General features: G+C 45.3%; 1 protein-coding gene across 5 annotated transcripts in view; it reads left to right on the top strand.

The window, feature by feature from the left end:
* LOC119656695 overlaps positions 1–19,634 on the top strand; it is a 554,004-nt gene extending 534,370 nt beyond the window's left edge. For all 5 annotated transcript variants that reach the window (XM_038063198.1, XM_038063195.1, XM_038063194.1 and 2 more), the window contains one exon: positions 17,538–19,634. In XM_038063198.1, the coding sequence (XP_037919126.1) occupies positions 17,538–18,522 (985 nt within the window). In that variant the 3' untranslated portion in view covers positions 18,523–19,634. The remainder of the gene's footprint in view (positions 1–17,537) is intronic.
* Positions 19,635–26,314: the final 6,680 nt, after the last annotated feature.

The raw sequence follows: 26,314 nt of genomic DNA, 5'->3' as shown, positions 1-26,314 counted from the left end.
TCAGCCGGATTACTATGGAATATACTCTCCCGAAACCAGTGAAGTACGATGTTCTGCACCATGTCAACACCACTGGATCCCCTCTCTTCTCGAAGGTGCGTCCCCTACCACCCCAGAAGTTGGCTGTAGCACGGAAGGAATTCAAGCAACTAATTCAACAGGGTATCTGCCGACCTTCAGACAGCTGTTAGTCATCACCACTCCATATGGTCCCTAAGCCAAATGGTGGATGGCGCCCCTGCAGAGACTACCGATGACTAAACGCCCAGGCCGTTCCAGACCGGTACCCCATACTACATATCCTCGACTTTGTGCATCATCTCGTAAACTGCCACATCTTTTCGATTTTGGACTTAGCCAAAGCTTACCACCAAATCTCTGTAACTCCCGAAGATATACCAAAAACGGCAATATGCACACCCTTTGGACTCTTCGAGTTCGCACCGATGATTTGGCTGTGCAACTCAGCGCAAACCTTTCAAAGATTTATCCACTCGGTCCTGCGAAACTTTGATTTCTGTTTCGTATGCCTCAGAGTCTGAGCATTTGGTCCATCTCGAGTGCATTTTCCAACATCTCTTTGTGATGTGAAGAGGCTGTCCAGGCCAGAAACACTTCTCAAGTCAATCGTCGAAATTTCTACTGTGCAGGATAATGTTTTAGCTAGTCCTCATGTATCCCTCGGGTTCTTAGAGCAAGAGCTAAACAAGAGTATCTTCCGAAACATGTTGAACTGGCCAGCTACTCGAGTCCTTTCCCTTCTATTGCGTCTTTAACTGACACCTCCTCCCTTTTCAATGTCGAGTAAAATGCCAGGCCACGGCGATCGAGTCTAACCCTCTACTTTGAAAAATGGGCACACATTCAACGTTCGCCAATGCATTGTCCTGCTCTGCAAAAGAATCGGTAAAACTTGACCTGTGTTGTTCAACACTCGCGTTGAAACCACCGGCAATAATTTGAAGGCGTGTGGTCTTCAGCGTTCAACACTAAACCGTCTAGCATCTCCTCATATTGTACTACTTTCCGAAGATGAGCCCTTTCCCAATTTAAGTCTGCGTATTTTGGTTTCTTACTCGTCCATTTTGCAGTGCCTTCATTTGATACCCCACATGACTTTATACGGTGAAAAAAATTTGACACCCCCTCCCTTTGCATATATTGGGAGCCCCCCTTTAAACTGCACGTAAATTCGTGTCACTCTTGTGGTATACTACTGGGGATAGTACAGGAAACTCTACTCTACAAGGTGGGACGGAAAATTGAGGCTTAGGAATATCTGCTTCTGGGGAACAAGGCGTGAAACACAAAACTTGAAAAATGAAGTCAAGTGTAGGTGGAGCCTAGCCAGGATCAATATTGAGAAACTTTTGTTTCTCTATCCGTCAAAACGAAACGAAGTTGTGAGCCCGGAAATGCTATCTTCCAATGGTTCAAGTAACCAGAAACCTAGAAAATTTTGGGCCCCATATTAGGCGCCATTGGTAATGACAAAATTGGATTTGCAATAGTCAAATGACCATCCTGAATGGCAGGAGATAACGAAGAGAGGAGAGACGCTTAACGGTCGTCATGCCCAAAATGATGTAAATATGGGCGATATCTGTCATTCTGGATGAAAAACTGGGTCATATGATGGTGAAAATCCGCGTGGCTACACATAATTCAAGGCAGATATTTGGAGTCAGCTTGCGCGTCCACTCTCCTTCGTGGGAGTTATCCTAACATTCCTACCATACCCTAATTGTGGGTATTCTCTCCTCCCGTCGTGCCTCTTTGGCATTGTGGTCCTCACGCACTTTACAGCTGTACAATCTTTGCATCTCCTCAGCCAAAATATCAATAGGTACCATTACCGCTACTGCAAAAGCAGCCTCCTATTATGTTGTTCAAAATGCGTTAGCGACTCTTAGCGCGCTCAGATGATATACTATAAATAATTCCCTGCAATGCGTCTTAACACTAAAGGCCTTCGTCCAAACTGGCGCTGCATGCAACAGAATGAGTATTATCTTCGCAAACTTTCAATGAAGAAATGTTTCTTCCAAGTTTCCAAACAGGAACTCTAAAACCCATAAATACTTTAGGTCATAACTTAGAATCACGTTAGCTCTTGGTTTTTCCCAAGAACTGTAAACAATTGCCTAAACACTTCCTCTTGGCGAACTACGGATCTGATCCTGGTAGCCCCAGGTTTCTTGAACCAGCACCAATCCATTGTCATTCTAGGAGATTGTTCTCGCAATTACTTCACACGCAGCATTTGCATGGTGGACATTTACCTGGACTCTTTTAGTACTGGCCCTGACATGGCCCTCTTTTATGACTCATTTTACATCTTGAATGTTAGGACATGCTGGCCAAGATCTCCCAACTTTCGCCATGCGGGGCAGCAGATCTACCTCCATGCTTGCTTCCACCCCGCTCGGCTTCCATAATCTTTGCAATCTCTTGAAGGATCTTGGTAGAGGGATAAAGCCGAATTTATAATCGATACAGCGTTTCTTGCTTTTATTTATCTGAATTTACCGGTTATCCATCCCAAGGAATTTTTCTTTACTCCCTTTGCTTTCCTTTTGAATACTTTCCACAGCCGCGTAGAGACACCTCCAGTTTGGGAAGATAGACTGTCACCTTGCGAGCCCTACTTTCTCCTAGCCTGGCAATTTCAGGGCTATGGTCCTAAGTGATTCTATCGTGTCCTCCATGGTCTAATCTACCAGTGTCAGATGTGGTTAAAAACATATGCGACCGAACACAAGTATGACATTGCATTCCGTATACCCTGCTGCTCATGAGAGAGCATTAGCTCCGGACATTACTTAGGTAGAATACCCAGATTAACACCCTAGAACGCGCTAACATAGCTGACACCGAGTTTTCTAATTCCTAGTTTCAATCCTCATCTATCCGTGGATCCTTTCCTATTGATTTTGGGCTTGGGAACATGTCCTTCTTGCTCAAACCGCTGCTCTCCTCTTCTTCGACTTTCCCATTCAAGGCCTCCTCCGGTTCCAAACTTTCCTTCAATTAGTATAGGTACGTCCTTGGTGGTTTAAAGGGAGTACCTGTCGAGTTGGCTTAACCTCACGATCTTCTTAAGATATGAATTGATTTTGTGACCATAATCGCTGAGAAAAGCACAACGATACCAGTCTATACAGAGTACAAGGCTCAGCACTCTTACTGATGGATTCAAAGCCTTCCTAAATCTCTATCGAACTTTGGAGTATGCCACCCGTGTTGGAACTTAACATCATATTTATACTCGAAGGTCTCTTGTCCATTTAAACATAACCACATCCCCCATGGAACTCTACAACCCAGTTGCAAGTACATGATCCAGGAATTCTCCTAAAACATGTAAATTCAGATGGCCTTCTCGGTTCCAATGGTACCAATGGTACCTTTGGTAAGGTTTCGTGACCAAAGCCATTTCAGATGAGTCTCCGTGCAGGCTCGGGTGTGATTGCCTGTATAAACGAGGGAGTGTTCGCCTACTGCATCGTGATCAGGAAGTCATAGTGACTCCAGCGTTTACCGGTGCCACTACGTGAAGGTTCTCCTTGACGATTTGGTTTTGATCCGGCCGACAGGATTGCTGTCCCGTTCTCCTAGCCGCCACCTCAGGGCGCCTTTCAGTTAGCACGGATACTATTTGGCTTCTGTTTCCCTGCAGCCTATTTTTCCCTAACATACCACCAACCTCAGACGTACTCTTACTAGTCCCCACCTTTTGATCGCTGATACTTATAATAATAGTTGCGGTTTTCACAGCAGGGCAATGTTGAGTTTGGCTTCGCTGCCAAACTTCACATTCCCGCTCTTCTAAAGCATTTTTATCTGATTGACAGTGTTACAAGGATGTGACTCCACCTGATATATTCCTTTGCGTGCTATATGAAATTCCGCTTGTTTATTGATTTTATTCTTTTACTTGGTGTACTGAATTGATTCTCACAAACATGGAGGGGATCCAAATGTCGATCATGCTAAAGTCCCTGATGACACAATATTTTCCTGTCTAAACTCTCATTACTGAACTTCCCTCCCTCAGTCATCTCTTGGCTTTCCCCCTGCCTCTCATTCCGTTCCTGCAAAGTTTCTTTTCATGGTTACTCATCTCGTCCCTTCTCTCCTTCCTCTGACGTTCCCCAAGGCTCTATACTTGGTCCCCTACTTTTTCGGTTTTTTATCAATGGCCTCGTCTCCATCCTCACCTGCCCGTGTCTGCTTTACGCAGACGACCTTAAATTATTTGCATCTGTTTCGCCTCCGCTGGACTGTGCTCTCTTGCAGCCCAACCTTAATCATTTAGTCCATTGGTCTTCGGTCAACAAGCTAACACGGAATGTCAACAAATGCCATTGGATGTACTATTCGCTGAAACCCTCCCTAACATCCTTCTCCTATTTTCTTAGAGGGCAACCCCTTTCACTGCTCAACTTCTTCAAGACCTGGGTGTAATATTTGACGACAAACTTCGTTTCAATAACCACTTCGTTGACATAATCAACAGAGCTTCCAAAATGTCTGTTTTTATCCTACGTCCCTCCTCCGACTTTACCTCAATTCAGCTCTCCTTAACACTCTTCAATTCTCTTGTCAGAAGCATCCTCGAATATTGCCGTGTAGTCTAGTGCCCCTTCCGCATTCGTGACTGCTATGCTCTTGAAGTCGTACAACGCAAATTCACAAGGATCTTCTTTTACAAAAAGAACCTTCTGCGGGTTGACTATCCGTCACCACTCCGCACCCTCGATCTCCCCTCCCTGCAGCAACACCGTATCTTCAGTCACGAATGGTCTTGTTAGATGAGAGACTTTGGCATTTCTACCCTCAGTCCATTGGTTAACCTCATGGTGATCGAAAAAACCAAAAATTGACTGACGGTTTCGTCCAGGGCAGAGGCAACGCATCAGACGCTGCCTCACCTCTGTCCGGTCCACCATCACGTGGATGTGGACTTAGGATCCCGCAGATCCTAAACAACAACCTAGCTTTAGCCTTAGTCTAGCTCAGACTACAACGACTGGCGTTTTAAGTCCAATATAATTCGCATTTTTGGCCCCCTACATGAGGATGGACGATTCCGTAGCCTACACAATGACGAAATCTATGAGCGATACCATGACCGTCCGGTTGTGGATAAAATCCGGCTCAATAGGTTACGGTGGGCGGGTCACTTAATCCGTATGGATGCGGATGATCCCACCCGGAAAGTCTATAAGGGCAATATCTATGGTAGAAAAAGAAGACGAGGCAGACCCTGCCTAAGATGGAGCGATGGCGTAGGTCAGGACGCCAGACAGCTTTTAGGGACGTCGAATTGGTGGACCTCGGCGCAAAACCGGGATGTCTGGAGTTCCTTATTAAGGCAGGCCTAGACCGGATACCGGTTGTTGCGCCGTTGATGATGATGATGATAATTCGCAACCTTGTCGTGTTTTTGCGATGATAAAAGGGAGCGTCTTTCCACCTGTTGGCACTTTCGGTCACGCTGTTCCCAGGGCAGAGGTGAGGCAGCGTCTGATGAGTTGCCTCTGCCCTGGACGAAACCGTCAGTCAATTTTTGATTTTTTCAATTTTTAATGCTTGAAGTGCTACGCTCCAAACTAGGGATCCATGGACTAAAAAACGTGGGAGTAAGTTGCTCCTCATTTAGTCCGGTCCACCATCACGTGGATGTGGACTTAGGATCCCGCAGATCCTAAACAACAACCTAGCTCATGGTGATGTGAACTGAGAAGTTCTGATGGGTAAAAGTGGGTCACTCAGCTCGCATAAAAGATGATACCTCGAATTCAAATTCTATTTTTAGTCCTAAGAGGTTTTGTGCGTCTTCCAATTTATCTTTCACCTGACGACATAATACTATTACATTAAGCTGACGTCTATCAATCAATAGAGAGAACAAACTGCATCCTCCACTTCCACGAACGTTGCCGACATTTGGAACCATTCCACCTGTCAGTTCCACTGAAGTGTTGGAAGCAATAAAACGAATGAAATCGGGGAAAGCAAGAGGACCTGATAGCATCGCATTTGAGCTCTGGAAAGCGAAGATCTGGGACCCAACACTGTGGCTCAGTGAATTCTTCAATCGGGTTATTGAAGAAGGTAGAACACCATTTGACTTGCAAGAAAGCACCACCGTTCCAATATGGAAAAAGAAAGATAGTCCAGCAGAATGTTCAAATTATCATTTGACCCGATTGTTTTCCTATGCCATGAAGATTTTTGAATGCATTTTTGACAAACGGCAATCGTGACTGGCGAATCAAGCGGGGTTTGTCAAGAACTGCGGAACCACTGACGCAATACACACTATGCGATTATTAATGGAGAAAAACTGTGAGCAGCATCGCGCTCTTTACATTACATCTCTTGATCTGGAAAAGGGTATTGAGCGTGTGCCACACGAACTCATCTAGTGTACTCTATGACAACCCCTAGTGTCAGAAGAACTCGAACGCTAGGTTTAATTGCTTTACCACGGTCCAAAAAGTAAAGTTGGAAGTTTGACGGGTGTATCAAAACCAGTGTCAGTGTTCATCATGGAAGGGTCCTCTCATTACTCCTCTTTCTTCTTGTTATGGACACATGGGACATTCAACGTCCAGATGATGTTTTCCTAGCGTCTAACACTAACACTATCACTGTTAGTGACAGTGACTTGCCCAGCACTGAGTGATTTAAATATTTTGGGTCGATCTTATCAGCCAATCGAAAACTGCGATATGAAATTGCTTAACATTGCTGATTCCAGGTTTAGCGTGGCTTTCCACAACTAGTGTTCTTTGTGATCAGCATATCAATGAACGTATCAGATCCAAAATTTACCGCAATGTCGCCCATCCTATCGCCCTCTATGGTTCTGAGTGTTGTCCGACTATGAATAACAATGAATGACACCTCGCTATAATGGAGACGAAGATGTTACGTTGGGCTAGTGGTGTAAAACGAAATGAGGATATCCGCGATCGATATGAAGTTGCGCTGATCGTGGAAAAATTACGAGAGATCTGAGACGATGGTATGGTCACGTGATTCGCGCTAAGGAGAGTTTACTTGCCAAGATTGATCTATACATCGAAGTCGATGGTAAGCGACCAAAAGGCCGGCCGATACAGCAGTGGCTTGAAACGCTGGATCGGAATTCAAAAGCCTCGCGACTGCATCCAGACCAAACCGCATAAATATATTCGTAATGGATTCCCGTGTATCATCCTGATCTCGATGAAGTATCTTTTTTAAGTTGAATCATCAGATTATTTCAGTATCTTTGATATTGTTTTCAATTATGAAGAAAATCGCTGAATTTAAGTACATTGAAATCACTTAGCTTTGATGCATAGCTATTTCCAGAGAAAAGCTTAGCCCACACTTTATTGTTCCATGAATAAGAGATCATTCCTTACATATATGTACCGCATTTGCCATATCATAAAATATGTATGATAAATGACTTCAAGTTTCCCAACGAGCAAGGGCAGTGACGACCGATCAGATGAAAAAAAAGGCAATCAAACGAACATTGCGTGATCAGTTATGCTACTCCGACCTGGTGCGATCAGAGTTTGATCGATGTATTCAGTGCTGGTATTGTGAGTGGATATTTAACAGCCATCGCCGTCATGGTCGCGCGTTAAAGGTAATAATTAAATCATGACATTAACAGCTTCCAACCTGTGGATCGGACGGCATGCCAATCAAAATGTGTAGATCGACTGTAAATCGGATTGCATTTACAACATTATTCTGTATTGTTTTGTTGTCCACTTCAATCCTATCCAATCTCAACCATGGTGCAGCTTGAGTCGTCCGGTCTATTTAAGGGTAGTCGTTCATTGAAGCTTGAGAGAAGGTCTAAATCTGATTCCCAGCTTCGGAATAATTGGAAACTTATGTAAGTCTATTTCTGACTCCATGCCTATCCCCCCAAAAGGCTGTTTGTTCCAAGGGGGGTAGGAAATCTAGAAACCAGAAAACCAATTGCTTTTGGAGTATCTTTAGTTTCATTTATAGTAATAATATTAAGTCCACTCTGTAGTCACATTTAAAATTAGTAGAAAAAGCAAGTTTCATAAGATAGAGGCATTTCATCAAGTCATCTTGCGGAAAGTCTCGCTGTTGTAAAAATTAAGGGCATCTCTGAGACAAGCTTCTTCTCTATGACATTCTTTTTAGATTCAGGAGTTCGAACAACAAACTCCGACTAACGCAAAATTTCTCGCAAAGAGCTACTCTTCTAAAATAGTTTATTTAGATTATAAAATCTATTTTTAAAAGATTCTAGAATTGCTACCCCCTTAAACTTACCTGAGACAACCAACCAAGAAGCCCCTTCATACCTATTAAAGCAATGTAAGCGGCACTTTGCCACTTCCAGCTCAAACTAATATTTCCAAAAATAGTGTGTTGATCATGTTACAATGACACCAAGAACACCAACAAGGCATTGGCCACTCCTTATCTGGATCGACAAGGCTGATCACTCCGTCAATTGTACTTTATATAACACATGTAGTCTCATTGTCGCGCAGTTGTGCTTTGATGAAAATATTTTCAATTTAATTGAATTCAGTAGCGGCTATAGCCGCTAGCACCCGCTACTATACATCCGAACAATCTACCAAACTAATCTACTCTGAAAATAGATTATCTGCGTTTGTTGGCTCTAATATAATTGAGAAAAACACGATTTGTATCTATTGAGATTAGAATTTTATTTGAAAATTACCATTCGGGCCGACTTCTGAACGAAATTGTTCAAGCGAAACTAGTACAATTTATTTTGATTTATATTACTAAGTTAGTAGGTGCGGAATGAAATGAAAGTCACGAATCTAATATAGAATAAGATTTTTTACTCAACGGAATGTTTGTGGTTAAAATATGGGTCAATCTATACGTTTTTTAAGGGAACGATGATTGATCGAGTTACTCGCTTAAATCTTTTGTTTGATAGATGATCCGATTTCAAAAGGAAACATTCGAAAATGTTCGAAAGAATTGATAAAGACCAATTGAGCGGCAATAAATTCTGAACTCTAAATGTTGTGTAGTCTATTGACCGCCCAAATAACTCTTTTTGCTGATGATAATCGGAATGCCATTTATTTTGCATCAATATACCGAAGGGACCCGATGGATATTATCAAGTCACTGTTACAAAAACTGGAACACAAGTATCAACGAAACCTATTTTGCTAAGGCATCCGAGATTTCATTTCCCTTAACCTCACAATGACCAGGTACCCAGAGTAAATCCACCGTATTGAATTTAAAACAGAATTCAATCGGTCCCTACATTCCTGAACGATTTTTGAAGTGATCAAAATACTCCTCAACGCTCTCAATGCAGCTTGACTATTGCTACAGACTGCGATGCGCCTGCCCTTCAACCGCGCGTCAATCTTCCAGGTTGCCACACTTAGGATCGCATACACTTCAGCCTGAAAGATTGTTGTGTACTGTCCCAAAGAAAAAGTCCACTTCTCGTTTGTATTCGAGAGGTAGACTCCTACTCCAAAACCATTTTCTGTCTCTGAGCCGTCAGTGTATAAGACGTCAGTATATCCTGACACGCATTCTTCTGGTTCATCCCAGTTTTATCTCCGTTTCAAGATAACATCACCTCTTCTACGAAACAGACGCATGTGGACCTGACAATCGAAAGACATTGCGAAAACTAGTCACAGTTCTACCAATGACTCTTTCAATGCTCTGTACCCCCATGTCCATTGCTTTCCCATTCATCATCATCATCAACGGCGCAACAACCGGTATCCGGTCTAGGCCTGCCTTAATAAGGAACTCCAGACATCGATATCCCTAAAAGCTGTCTGGCGTCCTGACCCACGCCATCGCTCCATCTTAGGCAGGGTCTGCCTCGTCTTCTTTTTCTACCATAGATATTGCCCTTATAGACTTTCCGGGTGGGATCATCCTCATCCATACGGATTAAGTGATCCGCCCACCGTAACCTATTGAGCCGGATTTTATCCACAACCGGACGGTCATGTTATCGCTCATAGATTTCGTCATTGTGTAGGCTACGGAATCGTCCATCCTCATGTAGGGAGCCAAAAATTCTTCGGGGATTCTTCTCTCGAACACGGCCAAGAGTTCGCAATTTTTCTTGCTAAGAACCCAAGTTTCCGAGGAATACATGAGGACTGGCAAGATCATAGTCTTGCACAGTAAGAGCTTTGACCCTATGGTGAGACGTTTCGAACGGAATAGTTTTTGTAAGCTGAAATAGGCTCTGTTGGCTGACAACAACCGTGCGCGGATTTCATCATCGTAGCTGTTGTCGGTTGTGATTTTCGACCCTAGATAGGAGAAATTGTCAACGGTTTCAAACTTGTATTCTCCTATCTTTATTCTTTCCGTTTGACCAGTGCGGTTTGATGTTGTTGGTTGGTTGGTTTTCGATGCTGACGTTGTCACCATATATTTTGTCTTGCCTTCATTGATGTGCAGCCCAAGATCTCGCGCCGCCTGCTCGATCTGGATGAAGGCAGTTTGTACGTCTCGGGTGGTTTTTCCCATGATGTCGATATCGTCAGCTGCTGGCCTATGGCAGCAGCAGGGTGGACTTAAAGAGGATCGTACCTCTTGCATTTACCTCAGCATCATGGATCACTTTCTCGAGGGCCAAGTTAAAGAGGACGCATGATAGGGCATCCCCTTGTCGTAGACCGTTGTTGATGTCGAATGGTCTTGGGAGTGATCCTACTGCTTTTATCTATCTCGTACATTGGTCAGGGTCAACCTAGTCAGTCTTTTTAATTTCGTCGGGATACCGAATTCTCTCATGGCCGTGTACAGTTTTACCCTGCCTATGCTATCATAGGCAGCTTTAAAGGCGATGAAAAGATGGTGCAACTGTTGTCCATATTCCAACAGTTTTTCCATCGCTTGCCGCAGAGAGAAAATCTGATCTGTTGCTGATTTGCCTGGAGTGAAGCCTCTTTGGTATGGGCGAATGATGTTCTGGGCGTATGGGGCTATCCGGCCTAGCAAGATAGCCGAGAAGATCTTATATAATTGCTGTACTGTGTGATATCTCCCTTTTTATGTATGAGACAGATAATGCCTCGTTGCCAGTCGTCAGGCATTGATTCGCTGTCCCATACCTTGAGCACAAGTTGATGAACCACTTGGTGTAATTGGTCGCCTCCATATTTAACCAATTCGGCTGTAATTCCATCGGCTCCAGGCGACTTTAGCCGATGAATTGCACGGACTGTTTCTCCCAAACTTGGTGGTGGCAGTATTTGTCCGTCGTCTTCAGTTGGCGGGACCTCCAACTCGCCGATGTTCTGGTTGTTCAGTAGCTCATCAAAGTACTCAACCCATCGCTCCAAAATGCCCATTCTGTCGGAAATCTGATTTCCCTCTTTGTCTCGGCAGGATGAGCATCGAGGTGTATAACGCTTCATCCTGCTGACTTGTTGGTAAAACTTCCGCGCCTGGTGCGGTTGCTCCCTGTACTTTTCTAGTTCATAGACTTGTTGGTTCTCCCAGGTTTCCTTTTTCCGTCTGTGAAGTCGCTTCTCCGCTCGACGGAGTTCGTGATAAGTCTCTGCGCGTGCCCGCGTTCTTTGAGAATGCAACATTACTCGGTATGCGGCATTCTTCCGTTCCGTTGCTAGCTTACATTCATCGTCAAACCAGCCGTTCCGACTCCTTTTGCGGCTGGGGCCAAGTATGTTTGTGGCCGTACCCATGATATCGTTCTTCAGGTGATTGTGAAGATCATTTGTTGATGCCTCATCTCCAGGTCCTCTGTTGACTGCGGTTATTGCGACATCCATTTCCCTCTTATAGGTGTCGCGGAGGGTTGTGTTGTGGATGGCTTCAGTGTTCACTCTCACCTGATTGTCAGATTGTTATTCGAGCTCGGAGCACCATGCCGACGAGATAGTGATCCGAGTCTATATTGGCCCCCCTATATGTTCTGACATTCATCAAGGCTGAGAGATGGCGGCGTTCGATCAACACATGGTCAATTTGGTTGAAAGTGGTCCCGTCTGGAGAGGCCCACGTATGTTTGTGGACCGCTTTCCGCGCAAACCAGATACTTCCAACAACCATTTCGTGTGACCCTGCTAATTGAATAGTCCGCAGTCCGTTATCATTTGTGTTTTCGTGTAAGCTATGGGAGCCAACGTATCGCCTGAATACGGGCCCCTTCCCTACTTGGCTGTTAAAATCCCCAAGTATGATTTTGATATCGTATCTGGGACAGGCTTTGAGGGTTCGTTCTACTGCCTCGTAGAAGGTATCCTTCTCCGACTCTGCAGTCTCGTCTGTAGGGGCGTGAACGTTTTTGAGGCTTATATTTCTAAACTTGCCTCGCAAGCGCAGAGTGCATAGCCGTTCGCTTATGTTTTCAAAGCCGATAACAGCAGGTTTCATTTTTTGGCTGACTAAGAAACCTACTCCGAGCACATGGTTTACTGGATGACCGCTATAATATATGGTGTAGTGGCTCTTCTCCAGGAAACCGGTCCCTATCCATCGCATCTCTTGCAACGCTGTTATATCAGTCCTATATTGGGACAGGGTATCGGCTAGCTGCTCATCAGCTTCATCTCTGTACGGGGAGCGCACGTTCCATGAGAAAATGCGCAAATTGTTATTCCGTGTTCGTTGCCGGGTCCGTCGTTTTAAAATCCGTCCTGTCCGAGGCTCCTGTTGTGGCTTCGTAACAAGTTGTTTTCCATGTAGGGTTGTCAGCCCTACCCAACCCCCAACCTGGAGGGCCAGTTGGTACAATTTGCCCCGTTTTTAGGCGCGGGAGACTCGCCTTCATCCTTCTCCGTCTGCAGCTTTTCGTTAAGAAAGAGCTCCCAGCGGTCACCACGTGGAGGTGGAGATAGGGTTTGGTAGTAGAGCTATTGGTGTTGGTTCAGCAGGCATTTCAGAGGTTTTATGCTCCATCGTGGGTAGCAATCCACGTTTCGCCCTGGGACCTATACTACCCTTTGACCACCTTGATCCAATCGAATTAGTCTATGAGCTACTCTCATTGCAGTGCTCTGAATAAACAAATCCAAGGGCTCCAAATTGAGTAATGCATTTTGAGCTGCGCAGCATGTCGTGCTCATGGCACCCATGATACCCAGACACACAGTTCTTTGCCCTGTGGCTAGTTTACAGCGAAAACTCTTTTGTTTCGTCTTAACCCACCACACTACAGATGCATAAGCTAGCATCGGCCTAATGATACGAACATATGTCCACATTACTACCTGAGGCCTAAGTCCCCATGTCGAAGCAAAGGTCCGCCTACACAGCCCATAAGCTGTGAGAGCTCGTTTCATCTTTATCTCTACATGTTTGTTCCAAAGAACCTTCTTCTCTAAAATAACTCCCAGATATTTCCCTTCTTCGGAGAGTTGAAGGATTATAACCCACATCTCTGGAAGACAAAAATCATTCAGTTTCCTCTTTTTTGTAGATAATACCATTGTGGTTTTATTTGGATTTACTAAAAATCCATGCCTGACACACCAACTGTCAATCAAATCAACGGCGCGTTGCATATTTCTACACAGCCACGTCATCCGCATAAGCTTGAACGTGTATTCTCAGATTTTGCAGTTCGCATAGTAGTGAGTTGATCAGCATACTCCACAGAAGTGGCGATAGCACGCCTCCATGAGGGCAGCCTGTCGTCGCTTCCGTTGTTAGGTAATGATCAACACCCACTTCAGCACACAACAATCTCTGCGTTAACATAGCATAGATCCACTTTATTAGAGTTTCGTTAGGATCCCTGACAAGACATACATATTTTAAATTTCGCTGAAGAATTATGCGAGCTCTTGGTTTTCCGCAAGAAGGGTCCCAAATTACCTGCATGCTTCCTCTTTGGAGACAGCGAATCTGCCCCCGGTACACCCAGGGCTCCTGAGTCAACACTATTCCAATGTTCTCCTTGGAACTTGCCCTTACAATTACCGCAGATGCAGCTTTCGCATGGTGGAGGTTTATCTGGGCTATCTTAGTACTTACCATTGGCTCCGTCATTGTTTGAAGCTCTTCTCCACTGTCGGGGTATCACCCTCCTCCTCCGACATAGCGCTTTCCTACGCGTCGCTCTCCTGCCCATCGCTGTTCACCCTAAGCCCTAGAACATCTAGGTCTAGGTCGTCCAGCTTCTTCACTTCACTACTTCCCTGACTGATCCAGTCCTTTCCACCTTCCGAGATTTCTTCAGGGACCTGTCCCTTTCCCACGCTGTATCTTCCGAGGTGTTCCGGCTTTCCCTGAGCACGTGTGCAGGTATGTTGTCAAATCGATAGTTGATATGTCAACTCCGACGTTCTGAAGACTCTCCATAATCGCGGAAAGAGATCCTCATTCTAAGCGATCTGGAGGTCCATGAGATCTTCCATCTCTACTGTTGCAGCTTTCGAGAGAAACACTATCACCCTGTGTGCACCTGGTATATCATTTCTAGCACATGTCGACAGTTATGCTCCTTTCCAGCCTGACAATTTAGGAACCAAGGTCCTAAGACACTTTACAGTGTCCTCCGTCGCGCAGTCCACCAATATATGTCCTGGTCGAAAGCGTATCCCGGTGAACACAAGTTTCGCGGTCCATCCCTTGCACATCTGCCTGACAGCAAGGTCTTCGATTGTTCCCTGCTCCTCACGAGTGGGTATAGCTCAGGACGTTTTGTACTTGGCCTTCATTGTTTTTATCGTAGCTTGTACCAGCCGGACTAAGTTTACCGGAATTCTCAGTTCGACTATTATTTTGTAAAGGGCATTACAGGTGACGCAAATTGCCAGAAATCAGCAAACAATTGGGATGATTAGATGCCATACATCCACCGTACTCTTTGAGTACCTATCTTACTACACTTCTACATTCAATGCGGCGCAACTCCTGTGGATGGATCTCTGCGACGTCGAGGAACATGAAGTTTGGGATAGCTTAGCACAAGAGGATTCAGTTCATTCCTTGCCGGGACCGGAAAATTGGCTAATAATGCCCTCAAAAACTGAAAACTAGGCTCCCCTAAATCAAGTGCTAGATACACCAAACTTTTCCTATTAGACCGAGCAAACATACTAGATAAAAAGTTTATTCTATCGACTAGCAGAAATATTGTAGGCATTTTGGGATCAGATTAGGGACCATTCGTGTTTTCCGAAAAAACTTTAACTTATCAGTTCGACTAGGGAGCATTACTCCACCACCACCTATTCGAATTTGCCTAGCGTTCGGTTAGTTCAGCGAGTTATATTTCATTTTGAGCTATATAGGGCTGTCCCCACTTGATAAAAATTTTGAAATGCGGCCATATTGTCTTCAGTTAGATCGTCTTGAATAACAAAACCTACTCCGCCACAGGTAGTGACCAAATCTTAGTAGGTACCACCGGATTAGTTAGTTTTTGGGACAAATTTATAGCCATAAATACTTTAAAGTGACCCGGAATTTCTTACTTTGTGAACTTTTTATGGTTTTTGTTTCACCCAAAACCTCACTAAACTCGATTCAATGTCTGTCTGTCCACCTATCTGGCTTTTTTTTGTGAGGAGGTGAAATTCTCGGGAAGACACTGGCCTGGGCACGCCAGCGTGTGGGATTTTTATCCACCTTTCTTCACGGTTTTCTCCTTTCCTCTTCTTTTCGCAGTTTGTTTTGGATAATAATAATAATAATAACCGTTGGCGCAACAATCCATGTTGGATCAGGGCCTTGAAGTGTGTTAGAGCACTTTCATTCAAGACCGTAACGGTACACTAGGAGGCAATGTGGTCAGCATTGCACTCGACCGAGATTATTACCCTGATTTGACTCAGGTACTCATTCACAGCTGAGTCGACTGGTGTCCGACGTCAAATCACGATACAAATCCCACTGCCACCAGCGAGATTTGAACCGCAACCTTCCGTACGACAGCCTTGCGCTCTAACCACTCAGCTATCCGGACAACTTGTTTTGGATAGATGCAATAAAAAAGTTGAACGGATCCCAATCCTTTTGACGTGCTACAATCTCAGCACCAGATCTTCTGGTACCAACACCTCTCTTACAGTCTCCTCGAGATTCCTCCTCTCCTCCACAAATCTCGGTCAGTGGAAGAATACATGCTCGGGGTGCTCTGTACAAATCTCTGGGACCCCATCACAATTTGGACAGTCGGGTGAGGTATCCAGTTTCAACCTGTGCAGGTACTGGCGATATCCTCCAGGCCCCCTAAGAAAGTGGGTCTCAACGTGTCATCTCTCCAACCACTCCGCGATGGCAGGGATGAGCCTATGAGTTCAACGAGAATTTCCTGAAGGCTCCCACCGCTCTTGCCATCTATTTACGGATCTCTCCCTCTCAGCGTTCTTCCTCTGCGACAAGAGAGAGATTGGCTTCGCATTGTGTATGTTCGCCATTTCATCTGCCAAGATGTCAATCGGCATCATTCCTGAGATGACGAACGCTGCATCATCTGAGACAGTCCTGAAGGCAGCGCATAACTTCATGGCTGTCCTCCTGTAGACTGAACTCACATCCGCAATGCCTCTCTCCAAACTGGGGTCGTATAGAACATGATTGAGTTCACCATCCTGACTATAAACAACCTGGAGGTATTCCGTGGCCCTTCTACTTTTGGCATCATCATTGCCAAGGCCATACTAGCAGTGGCTGATTTATTGGAAATACACTGCACGTGTTGCCTATAACTGAGCTTACTTTCAACCACCACTTCCAAGTATTTAAAGGTTGGCTTGGAAATGATGATATGACTCCCGTTGCTAATAGAGCACTGAGTGATGAGGAGCGTTTCTGTTTTTTCCTCCGCAAGTGTCAGACCTATCCAGTCATGTCTGAACAGCACTTGGCTCGCCTGAGCATAATTCAGCGTCTTCGAGATGCTTTACAACAGCAACCAACGTTATGCGTAACTCGTGACCGTGACTTCCTCCGGAAGGAGAAGATTAAGTACATCTGTCTGTCTATCACACGCGATTTTCTCGGAAACGGGTTATAACGATTGACGCAAAATTTGGTGGAAAGGTGGGAACTGTGAACGCTCCCGCCTACAGCGAGTTACACCCATTCTGCGTCGAAATTAGGGGAGTGTAATTTTTTTTACCAAGTATAGTCATGTGGGGTCTCAAATGAAAGGTCTCGGTTAGTATTTTCCAAAGCCGGCAATAGTTTTGATATTTGTTAGAAAGGTGGGAAGTGCGGGGGTCGAAAGTGATAATTTCTTTCACGGACCCATTCTCAGAAACTACCCAACCGAAAAATGTGAAAAAAGACAAGAGGCTACCACTTATATGGTGGCTAAGCTCCGAAATAACCTCCATGCTGATATCTTATCTTATACTTTTGGAGCTAGAATATTCAGCGAAACTGACAGTGTAATTGTTTCCACACTTTATATAATTATACCTTGAAGTATAATCTTGTGCTAAGATAATAAAAATTATTAATAAAAAACAGAAAGTATCTATATCTGAAAATTACCTAACCTACTTCTATTTTTTTTTCTACTTTTTTAGGAACATTAGCTCAAGTACATTGGGTCGATTCAGCAAAAGTGTAAATCGTCTCGGTTCAACACCAAATCTCGATCAGCCAGATTACCGTAGCACACAAACATTGCCCCGAAAACTTGATCATCATCAACGTCCCAATCATCATTCGTCAACAATCAACGTGTCTATCGTCAACACAGTCAAGCCCGGACAACCGACTCAAAATACTGGACCAGCTAAACCGGCTCGAACCTATAAATCCCTGAATCGAAGCAAGAGCTTTAACGTGCATGGAATGAATGGAACAAATGATCCTAGTCCCATATACATGGAAAAACTCACCAGAAACAATTACACAAATAACATGTACAAATCAAATCCTCACTTGAATGAATCTGGTCCGCAACTGAAAAGCCCGTCGATAGTAAACTTAATCAGTCGAAGTCAAAAGGATCTGACTCGAATCGATGAGGATCACAGGCTAACCACGAACCATCCGAATGAGCGACGTTACATATCAAACAGTAACTACACCAATGGGAACTATGATAAAAGAAACCTTTTTCTCAAAGGACTTCAAGACCAAGCCCCAGAACTGTATAAGACCCTGCATGGGGATGAAGAGCCCGTTCGAAATGGGTATGGCAAGTACCCTGTCCAACGGCGCGAGTCTTCGTCGCTTGGATCACGCTCACCTATAGAAGTAAACAAGGACACGGCAAGCATAATAAGGCGGGGTAGTTCCAGTACTGACGACTACTCTGAAACCTACAAGATTACAACAAAATCTGATAATCCAAATCGGCCGAGCGTCACAAACACGGTTCACAGCTACACCAAGAAAACTGTCCCTACGAAAAGTGGACGCGGGTTCGAGACAATCCAATCATCAGAAACGAAAAGTGTCACCACAAGTCGCTATAGGGGTGAACCTACAAAATATGGAGAGCGTAGAGGATCGAGTACCGGGCCAGTCGTAATCGAAGTACGCAATGGGATCCGAAAATAGGGGATAGAGAAGAGTCTATTGTGCCAGCGATTATTAGCATACTTCAACATTTAGTCAATCGTTTTTAAATCATCCAATAATCAGCACCGTGAAATATCTACTCAGAAAGCAGAGCGTTCTCCCCGTACCTTCCAGAAGGCTTTACTTTAATTTGACCTAATCGCAAATCAAAATCCAAAGCCGGTGGAAATCTACGAGGCAAAAGGCCAACAAGCCAATCTACAGTTCGTATCCATTTATCTGATTTTACAGAAAGCAGAGGACAGTTAAGAGAAAAGTTTTACGCTTCATGACAACATCGATAACTTCACATTTTTCTACAGACACATATCTGGCAATAGCAACTTCCTTTGCCGAGAAACTTAGGAAGCAAGTCCAATGGGCAGTAACTCGAAGGACTTGATTGAATAGACGTAGATAACTTTAGTAACTCCAATCCATTCCTCATCGATTTAATCATTACACCTAAAACTCATTCATAACAAACATTAGCAATAGAGCATAAATGATACTTATCAGATAATAGCTAATCATATCTTAATAAAATCAACATAATTTACCTAAATAGATATCATAACAATAACTAGATGAACTATACAAACGCAAACGAGAAATTGCCATTTGTAACTCTACATTTTTTTTTTTAAATTTCTCCAAAATACTCGACCGGTTTTTACACGATACCCCAGCAACAAAAGATACTTTCTAAAATCAAAAACCTCCTCCTTACCTCCTGTGATGGTTTTAGCTTCCCATTCCATCCCCTTACTACCATATTCGTGAATAACACAACGGTTAAAAGTGGTCTTTAGGGGCTAACAACGCTATCCTGATGAAAATGTAGTTTGCGTTTTTTGGAATTTCCTGCTTTGAAAGGCCATCCCTTGTTCCTGGTGTCTGGAACAACAAGGAGCTTTGCAGGAAGTTACAGAAACCCAAAATTTTGTTAAATATATAAACTCATTTGATAGATACAAATAATCCTTAATGTCAATTATAAAACGAACAAATAATTATAATAATATTGAAAACTATAATTCAAAGAAGAATGTCGTTAAGTAGATGGAAAAGTAATAAAGTGAAATAAAGAGAAAACTTTATTAATGTGCCAAGAAATGTGTTTTTTTTTTCTTTAGTAAGTTAGAAATGAATGGAATTGATCGGAGAGCTTGGACAAAAAAGATAAAACAACCTATTTTTTACCAACGATAAATAATCCAGCTTTAATTAAAAAAAGATATCAAGTAAAATCAGTGAAAGAAAAGACTCTAGGATCACGAATTGGTTAAAGCTGGCACCCCTGTAGAATCTTAATACATACATCAACGCCTAAAACTTGGCAAAACCGAAAACTTGACATGTGACGTTATATTCATAAGATGCAGGCAAAATTAGCTTAAATAAATGGCGACTCTCTCCTTGATGTATTTTATTTATACGATCCACTCTTGAACCGACCATAGCAGGGTTCGGATTTTCAAAATACCGGTGAGGTCTTCTCTTGTGTTTTAGCCATCACCTCGATTGCCGAGTGGAATCTGTGGTAATGCGTAGTAACAGTCCTCGGTACGGTTCCTTGACCGGGATTTTCCTGGCTGAATTCGCATGTGATTACGAACTACCTGTAAGTTCCTGAAGCTTTGTTTGCAAGATTTTTGATTGAATTTGTTCCTCAGTAGGAGGTGCGCCTCATGCATACATTGTGTTTGTCTCCCTGTGTTCTTAGCGCAGGTTAAAGCTACAAATATGAAAGCTATATGGAAGGGGATGTAACGATACCCCCCTGATAAGTTTTTGATAGCTGAGAACAACCCAGAAATATCTAGTGCAGGCATGGACCAGTCAGATCCTGCACATGGGACGACGAAAACTTTAATTTGGCAACGAGCAAACTGGTAGCAAGAAAAGAAAAAAGATCGCTTCGAAATAAGAATGTATCCCCGTCTCCTCATCCTCAAAAAAATTACCCAAAACGTGTTCCGTCATGATGACCCTAATGGAAGAGCACCTTGCATACCAACAAGATGTACCTCTCAATGTGAAGATACTCAATCTGGTTGGAAATATTTGAATTGCGAAAGGCAGAGGAAAGGAGAAAAGCGCGGTTACGTGCGCCGCGTGTGGAAGAAAGGTGACAAAGCTAGAATGAGCTGACTCCGCCCCGTGATGTAATACCTTATGGTGGTTCCGCGGGGAGGGAGGGAGTCGGGGGTGGTTTTAGTGGGTAAAAATCCCACACGCTGGTGTGTCCAAACCAGTGTCTTTTGAAGATTTCCACCTCCTCAGAAAAAAAAAAAAAGATGGTTGAGCGTGTCTCTGCACTGCCCCACCAACCAGGAAGAGGTCGTCGTTGAGTACAAGGCCTTGATGGCCGCTTGGCTGTCGGTCAGAATGGCTATGTTACGTTTGGGGCTCGAATCACGCTCCAGCCATTGACAGACTTCCAATATCGCCAGTACTTCCGCCTGGAATACACTGGTGGAACCTGGGAGACCATACGACTTGGATACACCGTGTGTATTCGAGGAAGCCCCCGCGCCGACTCCATAGGCCATCTTTGATCTGTCCGTAAAGAATACTGTGTCATAGTCTTGCAACACGCCGCCGGTCTTCCACTTTGCCCTGGTTGGAAGGTCCACAGTAAAGTTTCTCGTGAAGTTCAGCTTGCGTGTGACATAGTCCGTGGGGGATGCTCAGATTTCTCGAGGTATTTCATCTAGAATGTTGCTGTGGCCGTAGGACTTCGCTGCCCAGCATCGGACTCACGTAGTCTGACGGCACTGCACACTGCAACATATTTGATGTGGAGGTCTAAGGGGAGGAGATGCAGGAGTACATTGAGAGCATCTGCCGGGCAGGACTGCAGAGCCCCCGTAGCACCTGCACACGCGGTTCTTTGAATCCTATTAAGCTTCGCTCTATTGTATTTCTTCTTCAAAGCCTGCCACCATACAATAGATCCGTACGTCAGGATCGGACGCACTACAGCGGTGTACATCCACAGAACCATCCTCGGCCGGAGACCCCATTTCTTGGCAAAGGTTCTCTTACAGGCATAGAAGGCTATACAGGCCTTCTTAACCCTCAGTTCTATGTTCAACTTCCAATTTAGCTTAGAATCCAGGATTACACCCAGATACTTTACATTAGAGGAAAGAACCAATCTTTGTTCATTCAGCCGTGGTAGATGGAATTCAGGTATCCTTGTCTTGGTGGTGAATAGCATCAGTTGCGTTTTGGTTGGGTTTATGCTGAGTCCGCATCTTGCGGCCCACAGGCACACCTTTCGCAACGCTCCTTCCATGATGTCGCTCGTAATGGACAGAAACATCCCTGATACTAATATCCCCAAGTCGTCGGCATACGCCACCACCTTCACCCCGCTGCTGTCCAATGTACGTAAAATTTTGTCCATTACTATTAACCAGAACACCCTGGGGCGTGCCTCTGTTCACAGCTCTGGTCAAGTGGATGCCTCCCAGATCCGACTAGATTATCCTGGTACTCAGCATGGATATAATCCAATGCGTGAGATACCCCTTCAATCCAATACCGGTCAAGACTTCCTTGATGGCGTTGGTACTGACGTTGTTGAAAGCTCCTTCTATATCCAAGAAGGCAGGAAGGGTATACTGCTTGTACTGCAGCGACCGCTCAACCGTGCCAATTACCTCGTGGAGGGCGGTTTCTGTGGATTTTCCTTTGAGGTAGGCATGCTGGAACTTGGAGAAAGGCGTTCTCTCCATAATCGTCCTTAAGTGAATGTCCAGGACGCGTTCTAGGGTCTTCAGCACGAAAGAGGTCAGGCTGATTGGTCGAAAGTCCTTCGCGGACTCATGACCTCGCCTGCCCGCTTTCGGTATGAATACCACCCGTCCGCGCCTCCAGGACTGCGGTACGTATCCTAAAGTGATGCAGCTCCGGTAAATCTCAACAAGCCACGATACAACCCTTTCCTGCTGCTTCTGTAGCATGATAGTCTCGCACAGCTGGGGTTGCCGCAAACCCTCCAAGCGAGGTTCTGACTCACCGTCCTCCTCACTGGAGGGAAAGTGCGTTTGCACCAGCAGCTCCAAGGTTTCACTAGAAGATTCCGTCCAGGAGTCTTCCAACTTTTTAAGGAAGGATGGACTTTTATGTTCCTTGGACAGAATCTTATTGAGCCTCGCGGATTCACTAGTGCTTTCAATGTTCTGACAATAGTCTAGCCGAGACCGCCTCTTGGCGGTCCTGATGGCCGACTTGTACTTCTTTAGGCAGTCCTTGTATGGCTGCCAGTATTTTTGCCTGTAGCAGATGTTGAAGATTTCTCTGGTCAGCTTCCTGAGACTAGAGAAATCATCGTTCCACCACGGTGGCAGGGTCTTTTTGCTGTACTTAGCAGGGCACGAGACTTTGAAGGCGGTATCAAAAGCCTTCTCCAGAGCCCCGACCTTTGACTCCAGTTCGTCTGTCGTGCCAATCCTACCAATTTGCGCACCGGAGAGTTTGTTCTTAATTACCTGACCAAACTTTCTCCAGTCGATCCTCCTGGGGTCTCTAAAGGGCTTGGAGACCTCTGCAGCGAGATCTAGACTGAAGAGTATCCAACTGTGGTCAGAGAAGGATCTCTGGTCAGACACTCTCCAGTCCTCCACCCTAAGAATCCCGTTGTCGGTTATTAGGGTGATATCAAAGACCTCCTCCCAACCGTCACAGTTCTCCGAACAGGGGAAATGAAAGGTTGGTGTACTGCCCCTGTTACACACCGATAGATTTGAAGTAATAATAAAATCAAAGAATGACTCACCTCTTTCGTTGATTTCGGAGCTGCCCCAAAGCGTATGCCTTGCATTTGCGTCACAGCCTATCAGCAGGTTGGCTTTCTTTGCTGTTATGGTGTTCGTCAGATGTTGTAGTTCCTCTGGCGCAGCTGATCGGTCGTGAGCCATGTACGGCGAGGAAATATACACGTTCTCTGCCCCCACCTGCTCCAGCTTGACCACAACTAGGTCACTGGAACTCAGGTCCAGGCACAGGAAAGCGTGCAGACTCTTCCTCGCAAGAATACATGCTCTAGGTTTAGCCTGATCAGCGTCTCCTGTGCTGTGGAATAAATCAAAATATTTGCTTTGGAGCCCTTTGATGGTTCGGTCGCTTCCGACCCAGGGCTCCTGTATTAATGCGATGTCGATGTCTTCCTCTAAGAGGAACGAGCAGATTAGCCGAGGCACACTTCGAGTGCTGCAGATTTATCTGCGTTACCCTCAGCATGAGCTGCTTGCGTGGGGGGTTTGTCAGCCCCTGTCGGACCGTCGATCGTTATCTCCTCCAACAGCTCGTTGGCGGCGTCGATTGGGTCAAGGTCGTCGTCCGGTTTTGCAGAGCGGAACACTTTTACTTTGGCATTCCTGACTCCGAACCACACTTTATAATCAGCCTTTTTCAGTGCCTCCAGGCACTCCTCGTTTATGCGGAGTAGTACGGGCTAGCTGTTTATCTGAGGTTCCTCCTCCTTTATAACAACCCAGTCGTCCATGGGAATCCCGGGGTTGTGAAGGCGCAGGAAATGGACGAGCTTGTCCTTCTCCATGCGGATCTTCGGCAACCAGATGCGAGCGACCGGTCTCCTGGGAATCTCGTCGTAAGGGATAATCTTGAGCTTAACGCCCTCCCAGGCGTCGCTGATCTTAGCGACACAAGCCGAGAAAGTCCTTAGAGAACTGGGCCATGCAAGCGATTACGTGGAACCCACGGACCACCTGAGATGAATCAAAGTGGGGAGTGAGTCCCGGGTGTTTGCCTCCGCTCTCCACGAGATGTTCATAGTCCATGCCCGACAGCCTAGCCTCAACATTGGTCCACACCTCCAGCGTTAGTTTGCCGCTAGCAGAATTGCCATCCGCCAGAGCTACACATAAGTGACTCCTGACCACGTCGCTGAAGGGCTTCGCAGTACGTGGCCCGCCGGCTGACGGTTGCTGTACAATTTCCTCCGTATGTTGCTTGGCGTCCGCGCTCTTGCCCACTCTGCTCCGCTTCTTATCTTGTTCGACCTCGTCTTGAGATCGGTTGCGTTTTAGAGCGATGGGCTTCGCCTTCTGCTCGTCAGCCCGGCGTTTGCTGTTGTATTCATCAACAATCGCCTGGTATTTAGCGAGGTCTTTTTCATCCCGCTCGTCGACAGTGCCGGCCTCCTTATTCTTGGCAATCTTGCCGAGAATATGCATGGCCTTCTGGTACTGGCTCTTGAGCAGGACACCCGTGGACCTTCGCTTCTTAGCCGGTTTCCGGCGACCGATATTCTTTTCGGTTTTCGCTTTCGAGGGATCCCCCGACGCTGAGGGCTTCGGGTCAGGAGTACTATGTCTGGTACTCGCTACACCCAGCTTGACGGCAATGGGTTCCAGGCTGGGAGCCACTAGTCCGTCTGACGCCTCGCTCCGGGAGGTCCCTGCGGTTGGTTTCAGCACAACGGTGCTACGGCTGACACCGAGTGTACTGCTCTCGACGGCCACTGTCTCCTGGCTGGAGGCCAGCAGCTCGCCCTCCAATGATGCGCCTGGCATCATCGCCTCCTCTTCTATCGTCGTTTTGGTTTTTTTGTTAATTGAGTCCATGTCTTGGTCCCACGAGTAGTCTGGGAAGAATGTCCACCCTGGCTGGCCCGGCCACCAGGGTAAGGGTCTTATTTGAAACTGAAGGTGCCCAAGGTATTCAGAGTTCGCATACTAAAGACCAAGCTCCCAATTGGCCACGCAGCCCTCGGCGTATACTGTTCCACCTTGGCTTGGGGTCCTATTAGCACCTTCTCCGGTGCAGGGAGGACGATCCCCGGGCTGTTGCTTCAGTCCATCCCCCCGCCAGATTTACTTGCCCCTAACACATGACCAACAGACAAGAAGATCCTCGTCAGTTGAATGAGCCTACTCCCAGCCCGGCCCTACACACTCTTGGCCCGCCCGAAGACGGTTTCCAGCGGCAACCACGCGGAGGTCGTGTGAGGACTTGCCGAATTATGCAACTTTAACCTGAAGCATAATCAGACCAGGCCGCCTTTAGTAAGTTAGAAATGAATGGAATTGATCGAAGAGCTTGGACAAAGTCAAAGTCATCACCTCGATTGCCGAGTGGAGTCTGTGGTAATGCGTAGTAACAGTCCTCGGTACGGTTCCTTGACCGGGATTTTTCCTGGCTGAATTCGCATGTGATTACGAAATACCTGTAAGTTCCTGAAGCTTTTTTGAAAGATTTTTGATTCTCTCGTTTTTCATTAAATTATCATTTAACGAATTTCTCAGCGCATAAGGGAGTTTGTTCCTCAGTGGGAGGTGCGCCTCATGCATACATTGTGTTTGTCTCCCTGTGTGCTTAGCGCAGGTTAAAGCTACAAATGTGAAAGTTATATGGAAGGGGATGTAATGGTACCATCCTGATAAGTTTTTGATATCTGGGGACAACCCAGAAAATGTGAGCAAATTGGTAGCAAGAAAAGAAAAAAGATCGCTTCGAAATAAGCATGTGTCTCCGTCTTCTTATGCTCAAAAAGATTTCCCAAAATGATGACCCTGGCTCAAATGGAAGAGCATCCTGCATGCCAACAAGATGTACCTCTCAGTGTCAAGATACTCAATCTGGTTGAAAATATTTCTGAGGTAGCCAAGGGTTCCTTTCCTGTAGGACACTCAGCTAAACAACTTCAACCTCCATCAGCGGAGACACTTTGTAATGAAACTTATGGAATTGCGATGATCAAATGACGACCTAGAAGGTAGAGCTAAACCAAAAACCCAAAAAGTTTGCGAAATTGACC

This window comes from Hermetia illucens, chromosome 5 (assembly GCF_905115235.1).
Source record: "Hermetia illucens chromosome 5, iHerIll2.2.curated.20191125, whole genome shotgun sequence".
Classification (NCBI taxonomy): Eukaryota; Metazoa; Arthropoda; class Insecta; order Diptera; family Stratiomyidae; genus Hermetia; species Hermetia illucens.
Note: the sequence above shows the minus strand (reverse complement) of the source record. Positions and strands in the feature narration are given on the sequence as shown.